The 12,525-nt window shown below is 39.9% G+C and overlaps 1 protein-coding gene across 1 annotated transcript in view; it reads left to right on the forward strand.

Annotated features, from left to right (window-relative positions):
- The window catches only part of LOC104395568, a 10,874-nt gene extending 686 nt beyond the window's left edge, over window positions 1-10,188 (forward strand). Inside the window, exons 2-9 of the mRNA XM_010005275.1 lie at window positions 3-26; window positions 556-709; window positions 3,320-3,465; window positions 4,547-4,723; window positions 5,376-5,489; window positions 8,571-8,657; window positions 9,261-9,408; window positions 9,878-10,188. Coding sequence (XP_010003577.1) covers window positions 3-26; window positions 556-709; window positions 3,320-3,465; window positions 4,547-4,723; window positions 5,376-5,489; window positions 8,571-8,657; window positions 9,261-9,408; window positions 9,878-9,909 — 882 coding nt within the window. The 3' untranslated portion in view covers window positions 9,910-10,188. The remainder of the gene's footprint in view (window positions 1-2; window positions 27-555; window positions 710-3,319; window positions 3,466-4,546; window positions 4,724-5,375; window positions 5,490-8,570; window positions 8,658-9,260; window positions 9,409-9,877) is intronic.
- The last annotated feature ends 2,337 nt before the right edge of the window (window positions 10,189-12,525 follow it).

Raw genomic sequence — 12,525 nt, forward strand, 5'->3', positions numbered from 1 at the left:
AGCTCATCCCCACGCCCTGCGGCCCCGTGAGTACACCCGCCGCCGGGAGCACCGCCCCCGGTTCCGGCGCTGGCTGGGTTAAGTCGTTGGTTGTCACATAAACCCGGGTTTTCAAAGAGCCATTCGATCCAAACAAACCAAAACCAAACCCCGCACGCCGAGGAATGACCCGCGGGGTCGCGCCCAGGCGGTGCCACAGCCCAGCCCAACCTCCAGGTGACTCTGCAGCCCCACGGATGAAGTTTATTTTGTCCCTTCACGGGGAAGTAAAGTGGGTTTTTTTATTGATTTTATTTTGTTGCTGGCGTGGTGCAGTTTATCTGCCTCCACCATTTACACTCGAGGTGTAAACCAGAAAAATCTAGGCTGAGATGAATTACAAAATAAAGCCAGACTTCTCCCTCCCTCAGCGTTCAGTTGTGCTGTGTTTTGCCTTTTTATTTCCAAGGAAAACCCTGCACTTGTGTCATTTAGCCAACGGGGTTTAATGCACTTCTTAGGAGCAGCAACTAGTTGCTACTGCATTACGTGTTTAAAAATTTCCTTCCTTTACAGATCAAACCTTGTTCAGAGCTCTCATTCCCTGTGAAGATCTACTTCTGTGTCACCATTTTGTCCCTGCTGAGTGTCATAGGGCTAACCATAGAGACACTGGTTCGACAGACTGAGGAGGATTTCACCATTTCTCTTATTCAGTTAGTTGGAGTTGGTAAGAAACCTCCTGTTTGCATTTTAAAACATTTTTCCTAAGGTAGTAACCAAGCAGCAACTGAAGTTTCTTATTTCACTCTATTTGTCCTGATGTGTTACCCACAGAACTGAGTTTAGCACTACCAAGCTGGGTGCTTTTGCCATTGTTTTCCCAGAAGTGTTTTAGGAGAAAGGTCAGTAAGAGTTGTGGTATCATCCAAAACACATTGATGTGTGAATAGTGTGGGAAAAGATTCCAGTTTCAGGAAGTTTCACTGTTAATTGCTTTCTGACTGGTGTTTGATTAGGCAGCTGTGGGGATGATTTTGCTTTCAAACAGCTGTCACTTTATAAATATTGAATATATATATATGATATACTGAATACAGATATGACACACTGGATGTTCAGCTAGGCCAGAAAGATCTTACCATTTCCCAGTTTAACCTCTGTGCTATGATCTGCTGGGGAATTCAGAGGTGTCCACACTCCAAGGCTTCTCACAGAACCTACACCTCCTGGCATGAGCCACGTTTGTACCCAAGTCCAACTGGTTTCAGGGCACCTTCCTACATTGCAAGAAACCAAACATACAAAGTTTGATCAGAAAGAAAAAAATCTTCAGTCATCTCTCTGTGTTCAGTTCCTGGAAGGATGTTGCTGAAGTATTTTAATAAAAGAAAATAAGGACCTCATTTTTTTTTTTAAAGCTCTTTTTCTTTTTTGGCCTAACATTTGCCCTGGTGGAAGAAAAATCCAAACCTCCTTGGATATTTCCAATTAGAACCTCAGTAGAAACTTATGTTCATATTCCTGGGTCTGTTTCTATTAAATAGAAATGAAATATAACATGAAAATAAATGCAACTGCAAGTATTTTAGAAGTCCTTTCCAATCAGCAGGACTTGGCTGTTAGCTCACTGACCAGAAAAGTGTCAGAGACTCTCTGTGGGTGTAACACCTTGTGTACAAGGACACACTAATCATAAGCAGTCATTGCTTTCCAGCTCTTATGATTTCCACCCAGATGGAACAAAGACAATAGATTTGTTCCAGATTCTATAATTAGACACATACAAACAATACTTTTATTCCCAAACCCTGGTTTGATTAGCAGCCTTTCACACAGGACTCAGCACAAATTGCAATGTCAGAACAGGCCATTGGTGCCTCCAATCTGTCACACTGTTTTTGTTAGCAACCACTGTTTAGTTCTGCAGAGAAAAATGAAGAACCTTCATAATAAACCAAATGAATCACATGATGTTATAAATGGGTAAGTTGAAAGCATGCTTGCTAATCTATTTTCCCCCTCCTGCCTTCTGTTGATGCTAATTGCTATTCTGTGCTGCAAAACACAGAGGAAGAAGTGCACACCTCTCACCAACCTCTGGTTTAAACCAGGAAAAATCCTGTATTTTTAACACACTTTGAAGAGGGGTGAGGATTAAATTTGTTGAAAAATACTCACTAAAAAATGAGAGGATGTCCTTTATTTCAGAGATGTGTATATACTCTAATTTAATGCTCAGAACTGTTTGTCCTCAAATTATTTGTACAGACTTTTGATTTAGCAGCTGAATTTGCAAAACAAGAAAGTACTGTCTTAAATCTTCCAGGTCTTTCTGAGGTTATAAGCATGCAAAAATGTCACACGATTCACTTTGTAATTTACCAAGCATTTTCAGTATTCTCAATCACTGTTCATAAAAGTGAAAAAGGAAGTTCATTCACTAGAAGGTTTGTTTAAGGGGAACTGAAGTTATGATGTTACTTTGGAAACTTCTACAACACTTTGTCCCCATGTCCCTAGGAAAACTAGATTATTTGATGTGCCGAATCCAGGAAGTAACCCTCTGGAAAAAGAAATCTGTTGTTACTTTGTCTATGGTAAGAATTAAGGAGTGTTTGCAGGAGCATCCTATGCAAGAACAGAGCACTGATGCCTGCTTTTGCCAGAAGAGATGTGTGGTGTTCAACTGTGAAAGCAAACTGTGGTGTTGAGTGGTGGGTTTTGATGTATTTTATAAAAACATAACTCAGAAATTTCTTGAACCAGTTCTTTTCTGGACTGTAATTTGCAGGGTGGGATGTTGCAGGATTTCCACAACCAAACCAAATTGTTAGGAATCCAGTCTGTCTAAAGCTCAGTTTAAGACAAGCCATTTGTAGTGGTCAGAACCACACAAATCATACAGCAGAGGTATGTCTTATGAGCAGTGAATTCCTTGTTAGTCACTTGAATTACTCTCACTGGGAACAGCATATAATTTCAGTTCTTTAATAAAAATTATGTTGCTTCATTTCATTAAAATATACAATTCAACATTATGTTGAATATGCTATTAATAGAGTAACATACCACATCTGCCAATTTGGACAGCTAATATGCTGCCATTGTCAAAGTGTTACTTCACAAGTAATTTAAAAATCTAACTAATTGTTTTATTTCTTGTAAGCTAAACAGGGCAGAGTACAATTTTAGCTGCCTGGTTCAGGCTCCTTAGCAAGAATAAAGATACACTCTTGCCTGAGGAGCCGGAGTCTTGATATTCCCATCTTGTCACCTGGATCAAACATGTTGAAAATCTGTGTTCACTTGGTAACTGACCTTTCCTTCTCCTTCCCAGTGTTCTGTGTGTACTACGTGACCAGAGGAATCCTGCAAGAGAATCGCCAGGAGCTCATTGTTTTTGTCCTCTCCATCTTGTTAGTGATGCTTCGTTCCATTGTCAACTTCACTGTTCTCTCTGCTGAGCAGAAGCCAAAACTCCTGGTTAGTCTCATGGCTTTAATTAACTTTGCTTTTCCCCATGTCTTGGATTTGAAAATCTCAGAAAGGCAGGATAGCTGTGATAAGGACACTGATAACAGAGAGAAATCAGGCTGAATTATTCCTACCATCAAGGAACAAAATGTGCACCTCCACAACTGCAAATATGTTTCTTAGAGCTATTCCATGGATTTCTTTATGGTAGTAGCTGAAAGTAGCATAAAAATAGAATAATGTTACTGACACAGGCTTGCCACAAAAAATAACCTTCACTTCACCCACTCTGCTTCAGATTTCCATCCATAAAATGCAGCGATGTGTTTTTAAGAGAGTTATGATAACTTGCTGCAAGGAAATAAACAGATACAATGTGCTAGGGAAGGTGCTGCCATTCCAGATTATCTTGTTTGCATTTCATTACAATAAAATGTAACAGGGGAATTTTATGCTCTGTGATACCATGATTTCTAGCTGAACTTCCGTCCCTTTGCTGTGCTTCTCAGAAGTCCTTCCCTTTTGCAATCACACATTTATCACAAATATGAGAGGGAGGTTCCTTGCTGTGAAGTCTTAAAAAAACCTGTTCTTTGATGGAAGGGATGGCCTCCAAGCAATGAAGATGCAGCAAAGCAGAATTTGCCTACTTATCTACAGAATCTGGGTTGTTTAGGGTCAATAAGGAACAGACATCAAAGAGATGCAAATTTCTGTCAGGTAGGCATCCCAGTCATTGGCTCCTGGATGAAACAAGAACCTCAAAGTAAAGCCTGGTCTAGAAGATGCACTGTTAAGGACTTATTTTACTACTATAAAAGTAACTTGGATTACTGTAACCCCTTCCTTAGGATGTGAGCTTACAGTTATTAACAAGCAGTTGCAACAAATGGCAAAAATCATGGCCTGGTCTTGGTCACTTCAAGTGGCAAACTGTTCTTTTTAATTGTTGTCTATTTAAATTGCTATTAAGAGGCAGCCTGGTACTCCTTACTACTTTATTCTTTGGGCACCAGTTGGAAGATGTAAGGTTAAAGACTGTCCCTGTTTTGGCCTGGCCAGTCACATCCTTATTTCTCTTTCCCATCAGGCTCGCTTCATTCTGATCCTCTTGGTTGGTTCCTTTGATGTGATCTGTGCCATCATCCTCATCCAGAGTCAAAGCATGATGGCCTTTCGAGTGGGTGGTGCCCTAGAAAGCCTCCAGTCCCAATACTTCATGCTGAACCTCTGTTTTTCCATGTTGACCTTTGATCTTCAGGCACAGGTATAGAACTCTCTCCCCCTTTTTTTCCTCCATTTGAGAATATCTTAGAATTAACCAGCTGAACTGAACTGTTAACTCCCTAGAGCAACCCTCCCTATATCTTACCTTTTAGAGACAATTAGCTTAATAGTGATCATCCATCCAGGTTTTTGCTCTAGGGGAGCTTAGTTAAAATCCATAGAAATAAATCAACATCTATTTTTTCATTGTCCTGCCCAAAAGGAAAACTGAACCTTAATTTTGGAAGTATATAAAAACAAGTTCATCCAAAAGCTCCAGCCCAACACAGCCTCCTAAAACAAGCAAAATTATTACTGACAGCCTACAGTCTCTTGCTTTCAGCCATCCTAGCTGTCTCCTACATTTGAGAAAGTGCTCCTGGGATGGGAGAGGGGAGCCTGAACTAGCAGAGCAATTGGGGTGAGACAGCAACCAGCAGTTACAGATAAGTGAAGTGAACCCAGGGTCCTCTTAGAAAGAGTTTGTATTTCCATAGACTGCCCTTGATTCTTACTTTACTACTATACTACCCTGTATTACCTTCATCTTGATCTGGAGCACACCTTACTGGCTAGAGAAAAATGTTAGCCTTTAGAGCTGTGTATGGTCTCAAACTAATATTTTTACCAAATCTTTGCCTCTTCTCTTTCAGCTCTGTTTGTGTATTCTGCTGATAAGCCTGCATGAGATCACCCTTCTACATAACATCATCTCAGCAACAGGGGCTCTTTGGGCCTGCCTGAAGGTGACCATTAGCATCATTGCAGTAAGTGCTGAGCTAACAGCAACACTTGACAAGAATAGTTAACTTCTGAGGCTGCAAGTTCTCACCCTGAGCAATTATCACTGACTGGGAAGTCAGAGCCATCTCATTCCATGTAATACTGCTAAGTGGAAGGGAGCCAGAATGAATCCCAGCAGATAATGAGAGCACCAACAATAAGTCAGGCTTCTTACAAACCTGTGTTTCTTAGCTGAGCACACAGGATGAAACCACATCACACTATCAGTATTCCTTTCTGAGGCACTTTCTTTTATTCTCAGTCCTTGATCACCTACTTTATTGAAACCTCTGGGATCACAGGGTCTTCAATATTTCTACCTCTCTGACCAGGTTAGGTCACGAAAATAGATATACAGACTGCATAGGGCTTATATCCTTAGGAAACCACACCAAAAAGACAAGTGGTCCTTTACTAGGGCAGCTTCTTTAAAGGCAAGTGACAGTTTTCAGGTTAAGATAAGAATTTGTGAACTTGAAAGGTTGTTTTTCATGTCAGTCAGACTGAGCTTCCTTTGAAATCTTGAGAGCTTTGTTCCAAGGGTGATTGCAGAATCAGGGCCAAAGTACATCAGATATCTGAGTCTTTTATTACCACGAAGAAGTTTAGGTGGGTTTGAGTTTGTTGAGGTATTTTTTAGGCTCCTTGGGTGTTTGCTTTAGCCAGTCAGACAAATTTCTGGCAGTTGGAATACAGCTTTCCAAGTGTTTGAATTATTTCCTTGCTAAAATGAAGTTAACACCAAGCACTATGCTTTTAAAATACTGTAGTAACTTCAGGTGAATAGTTGCACAGATTCACCTTTCTCCTGGACTTTGGAGTGTTGTGGCTTATCCAGCAGGGAAAAGGGGAGACAAGACTAACTGTGAGTGTGACACTCAGGAATGCAGATAGCAATATTGTAGCTTGGTTTCCTCCTAGGAACTCCTTATGTAGCTTTGTAAGGCACAGGCTCTTTGCTTTCAGTTAAATTGTATCAGATTTGGGAAGAAGGGATCAATTAGAACCAGGTCTGTTTTCCTGCTAGGATTAAAAGTGTAAACCTGTCAGCTACTTTTTCCCCACCATCAGGAACAAAGTTGATCCAACCAGTTGCCATTCACAGCTTACCAGTTCTTTGCTTCTCCTCAATTTGCCTTTAGGTATTAAAAGAGGCATTTTAGTTAGATGGTGTCATGTCTTAACACACATTATATTCCTTATGCCTTCATCAACAGCAAACATGTTTCTCAATAGTTAAACTAGTTACAGTAAACGTTCTAGGGGTAAGTACATATTCTTGCCCTTTGCTCAAAACTCTCTGCTTTAGAACTACTTGAAAGCTACTTTTTACCCAGTCTGGATACATTACTGACTTCTTTACTGGAAGAAATTAACAGGCTCTTGTCTAACTAAGAAATGACAAATGTAAAATTAATGACAAAACACTGTAGTTCTATATTTCACTTGCAACACAACAGCCAATTAGAAAAGGTGGATACATCTCATGGGAGTCTGGTGGCTTTGCATCCAAGGTCAAAATGACTCTGTCTTAGGCAGTTTGGCAGAGGGGGCACAAGGGGAGCTGCTTTTCCTGACCCTGTTCCGACAGGTTTTTTCAGAACCAGCTTCTGACAGATGATGCAGCAGCAGAGAAACACATATCATGGTTTTATTTGGTGCTCTCAGAAACAGCACCTGCTGTGAGGTTGTTAAGCAAGAAAGGTATGGGGACATCCATAACCCATCAGAAATTAGGAGCATAACAGAAGGGAACACACGGTGCTTTCTGGCAACCACAATCCCTGAAAGCACAGCTAACACCCATGCTCCCAAATTTCTGGGTTCACAAGGGGCTTATTCATTATTCTTTTATTTATATATATACCCTTCTATTTACATTGTGGTTTTATTTTTCTTGTCTCCATTATTTATTTTCTCTCTTTTTTCCCTGTTAATGACTATTTCTCTCTTTCCCCCTCCCTGTTGGTTCTCAGCCTTTTTTTTTTTTTTTCCTTTCCCTTTTGGTCCTCCTATCCTAAGAGGAACGGTGCTTTCTGGCAACCACAATCCCTGAAAGCACAGCTAACACCCATGCTCCCAAATTTCTGGGTTCACAAGGGGCTTATTAATTATTATTTTATTTATATATATACTCTTCTATTTACATTGTGGTTTTATTTTTCTTGTCTCCATTATTTATTTTCTCTCTTTTTTCCCTGTTAATGACTATTTCTCTCTTTCCCCCTCCCTGTTGGTTCTCAGCCTTTTTTTTTTTTTTTTTCCTTTCCCTTTTGGTCCTATCCTAAGAGGAGCACTGTGCAGCACCACAGAAAACAGAGACAGTACTAGAGGTGGAAGAGAACTGACAAAATCCCTTAGGGGAGGGACAATTCCCTTAGTGCTAGTGTAGAGGTTCATATACTGACCATTGTAGAAAGATCAATACTGGTCTTGAGGGAAATCTGTGGTTGATCAGATGCACCAAATCTTGTCTCAGCATTGGCAAAAGTCACTGCTTTCACTCCCAGTGACTCAACTGTTTTTCTTTCATTTGTTTAGACCTGCCCTTCCAGTTCAGGACTGCTGAAAGTTGCTACCTGCTGGTAGAAATTAACCATCATGAATGGTTCATTGTGAAACAAAATTTTTCTGACAGTTAAATCCTCTTTCTCCTCCTACACTTTAGTCCTCAGTGACTTTAATTCTCTATAGTAGAAACAAAGGTGGAGAAAGAAGTCACAGGGTGCTTTCAGTGTGTGAGCTATCAAAACATTAATTTGTTATAGAAAAATCTGAGCGTACCCACAGAAAAAGTACATCAGCTTAGATGCAGAGATGGTTCAGATCAGCAGTCAGGATAGGCCCATGAAACCACCAGTTCTCATTTCACTAACATCACAGCTTGCTGGAAAAGAGACTATTTCCTGCTAAAAAACAGAAGTAGAGAAAGCAAGTAGGGAGCAAAGTTACAGCTGAGAACTCAGCTAGACCAACAGTTGAGATGCTATAGAAAAATCAACTTTGCCTTTATAGAGTATTAGCAACTTGTTATAAAACTGTATATATCTCATCTTATTTTACAGATTTTAAAAGAGCTGAAGCCTCTAGTGTGGATTTTTATGAGTCAGAATGTACCTGAAGTAGTTTATCTCATCTACCTGCTCTGCACGGTAATTCAGCAAACTTACTTGCTTGATAATGGGAGCAAGACTAGAGGCTTTCTCTTCCTCACTGGATCCTTGGGCCCAAAAATGGTGCCTCACTCCTGAGCATACCCCTTTGTGGCAGCTTCTGCTGGAATCAATGAGGGCAGCAGGCACACCCTACCTCTCCAGGATCCACTTTTCAAGACAGGGACTATATCATATTGCTGTTGAACTGAGTAGTTAGAGGGACCTAGGAAGGCCCTGGAAGTCTCTGCAACTGGCAAAGTGTCCAGAATGATGAGAGAAAGATACAGCAAAATCTTCCAGTACAAGATAACACAGCTCCTCAAAAATGCCTCCCCTCCTTCACAACAAGTCTCCAGTGGTGCCAGAGCATTTGGCCTGATGAAGTCTGCTTTCCTTATCACTTCAGCTTAATGAATTTTAGCCAGAGTCTGTATGTAGCCAGGGAATCATGTAATCAGGAAAGTAAGATGTTTTAGAAGTAACCGGGTTTTGCCCCTCCCAACTACTATCTTTAGGTTTATTTCAGAAACATAGTGCTTGATTGCACTTTATAGCTTCAGGGTTTTGTGTTGATTGGTTTATGTCTCTATTTTCCTGCAGGTGATAAGGGAGTGGGGCAAAGGGAATTCTTACACTCTGGAAGCTGCTTTCATTACTGGCTCTTGCATTTCTGTTGCAATAAAATCTGTTCTGTTTTGGGCACTGTTCCACGTCTACCGCAGCTTTGGGCAGGGGCTGAGAGAAAGAAGTAAGTACTTTAAAAGCTTCATTTAACTATGAAGGTTGTAGCTTATTGTATCACAGTCACAATGAAGCAGAGAGCTTGTTGAGCCAAGAGAACAGTTAGGGATAGCCACAAGAAAAGGCAGATCCCTAATGGCATCAAATCACTACTGCAGCCTCAGAATTCACTGGCCTGACAAAGCTCAGAAGCTTGGATGGAACATACATGACCTCTCCTTGAAGAAAATTGACATTAGTCAAGGTTGCTTCCAACCTATGGAAGAATTGCTGCTACCCAGAAAAACAGACCTGTGTGGAAAATCTCCTCTAGATAAGACATGTCATTTTTTTCTCTTTATCATGCTCTGTAACTGCCTTCTAATAACAAAGAGAATAAAGGGACCTAGAAAGCCACAAATCTTACCCTACTTGTACATGAGGGACATAAATGCTGCTGGGCATTGGCGCTGACTGATCTCCGTTTCTTCCCACAGTGTTTTCTTCCTATGGAAGGATCGACTCCTGAGCACCCCCTTCGTGTTCTGGCTGCAGCTCTTAAGAGTGAAGTCAGAGCTGGGGAAGCTCTGATCAAGGGACTCTCCTCCAGGATGTAAGATAATGGGTCAGTTTCACAGAGGAGGGGAAGCTGCTCAGAAAAATGTCTACACATTCCTTGGTTTGTGTTGTGCTAGGGAGCTATAGCAGTGCAGCTGGTAACTTAGTTTAAAAAGCAAAGTGCACTCGGGAAATTAACAGTAATCCTCTCAATTCACTGAGTTTTGCTGACAGGACAATGCATCTCTCACTCCTTGTTTTCCTGATGTTGCTTTGTAACCACAGGAGGATCACAATATGCATGTGAGTAGAGAATGTTGTTAATAAGTGCTTTTTTTTTTTCTGGATATATACAAACATAATGAAAATAATTTGTACACTCATCTTTTATTGCTGAGTCTGGAAGTAGACTTCCCTACCATCGTCTCAACTCAGATCTGCTGCTGAACAGAGGGGCCAGCCTGAAGATGGTTTGATGGCAGCTGTAGGCCCTGATCTCCACCATGGCTGTGATGGGTTAACCCCAACAGAATGGCTCCCTGGACTTCAGAATACTGCCATTTTGTTTTTTTTTTCTAAATCCCAGCTACACATGAGCACCAGACAATGTAATCTCCTGCCTTCCTGCAGTGTGTCTAACCAATGTGCCATTTCACACACAATGGTGACTTAAAATAAGCCTTTCATATTGTAATTTAAAAGTTTGGTATTTTATTGATTGGAACCTTTAGCTTTTTTAATAAAGTATAAGCACAGTTTGCTCATGGATAATTATTTCTCACTTCAGCAGCATGATTTCAGCACAAAGCCTCTACAGAGTATGGAGGAGTCTGGAACTACAGTTCACATGTGCTCTGAACATTGTCATCATGTTCCTCTTCAGATACACCTTTAACTTGCAGGTACCTGTACACTGCAAGAAGTTTACAAAAGAGCTCATTGCAGCTTGTCAGGAAAATTTACACAGATGGTCTCAAAACTTCTATTAAAAAAAACAATTTATCATCCCAGTCTTCTAAACATGCAACAAATGCTACAGCTGGCAGACTGCAGGCATGAGGAGGTTAAATGTCTATGGTCAGACTGCACAAAGCTGACAATATCAAGAGAAAGCACTAGAGTACCAGCTGATGATGGTGACTTCATGCCACAAGTCAAAATGTGACTATGAATTGTTGCTGAAATGGAGGAACACAACTAAGCATGTTCAGTCCTTTCCTAAAACAAGCCAACAGGCAGCAGGTCTTACCTAGAGCAGGACCACTGAGGGAAGACTTCCATCTTGCTGCAGACCTGTACTTGGTTGTCTTCCAAGGCAGTAATTGTGTACACCTGATTTTACATTCTCAACAGTCAAAATGCTGCTTTACAAATCCAGCTTTACAAAAAGATTTTATTGAAATTATTGAAAAATATTTATTTTCAACAATATTTAAAACAAGTTTTCAAAGCATTAACAATATGTAACAGGATTTTTTCCTCTTTTAAAAATTCAGTACACTGCTTTATACCATATTACATCAGTTGTTAATAACTTCTGAAACTCTACTAGAGAATAACTTAAAAAAAATTAATTTCCAATCTTCCATTTTGGCCCTTTGTAGACTGGAAAGGATTTGTAGATATAGCGACATTTACAAACCCTTATTTTAGGAACACTGCTTTTGATCAGCATAAAAACTATTTTACCAGCACAGTTGAAACAAGTTCCTTTGAGCAAGCTATGCCAGCAAAATGAGCTTTTATTGCCAATATAACCAAGTCCACATCACAGCTTTTTTTTCTGGTTCAGCTGTGGTTTGCACAGAAGTAACCCCCACTATAAGCATTTAAATATGCAAAACTTGAGTGCTGCTCAAACCTCACTAGCCTGGTTGGGAATTGCTGGTTTGTGGATTAAAGGCCTTGAAAAGGGACTTTGTACAGTTAGATAAATTTGTAATGTATTAACACAATTTGGGTTATGTTTTGATATAAAGCAGCTAGTACAATTATCATCAATGCAGCTTTTGAAGAAAAAGCAAAGACTAAAGTCAACATGTGACTTTCTTTCCTTTAGCCAGTGACTGTAGCTCTCTACTTGGCTGGTCAGTGACCCAAATAAGATTTTTACCAAGTTCTTCAAGCAAATTGCAGAAGCCTCAAAGCCAGTAATGCAATTGCAGTACATGATAAATTTAAAGACAACTCCTAAAGTAGATCTAATGTAGAGAAAGTAGTTAAGTTTTGATTACAGATTTCATTTATCATACACTCTGAAAATTAAAGTTCAGCAATTTAGTCAATAATAGATTTACTATTATAAAAAGCATAAATAAAAAGTGCTGAATATAGTTTTATCTTTAAAAAAATACTAGATAAGGCTCATTAATCATTTCACCTCTCCTCCACAAAATGATTTCCACTTCCTAGAGTGACTATTCTGCTTGCTTTTTTTTTTTCACATAACAATACATTTATATAACCACTATACCCTGTTCCTTTTCTCAGTTATTGCATGTTTAAATAAAAAAGTTTCAAAGCAAAAAAGTCTGACACTTCTATAGTTCAAAAAGTAAACAGTTATTTAATAACTGAATACTCCACC

Source organism: Chaetura pelagica, unplaced genomic scaffold, assembly GCF_000747805.2.
Source record: "Chaetura pelagica isolate M959 unplaced genomic scaffold, ChaPel_1.0 scaffold159, whole genome shotgun sequence".
Taxonomy (NCBI): Eukaryota; Metazoa; Chordata; class Aves; order Apodiformes; family Apodidae; genus Chaetura; species Chaetura pelagica.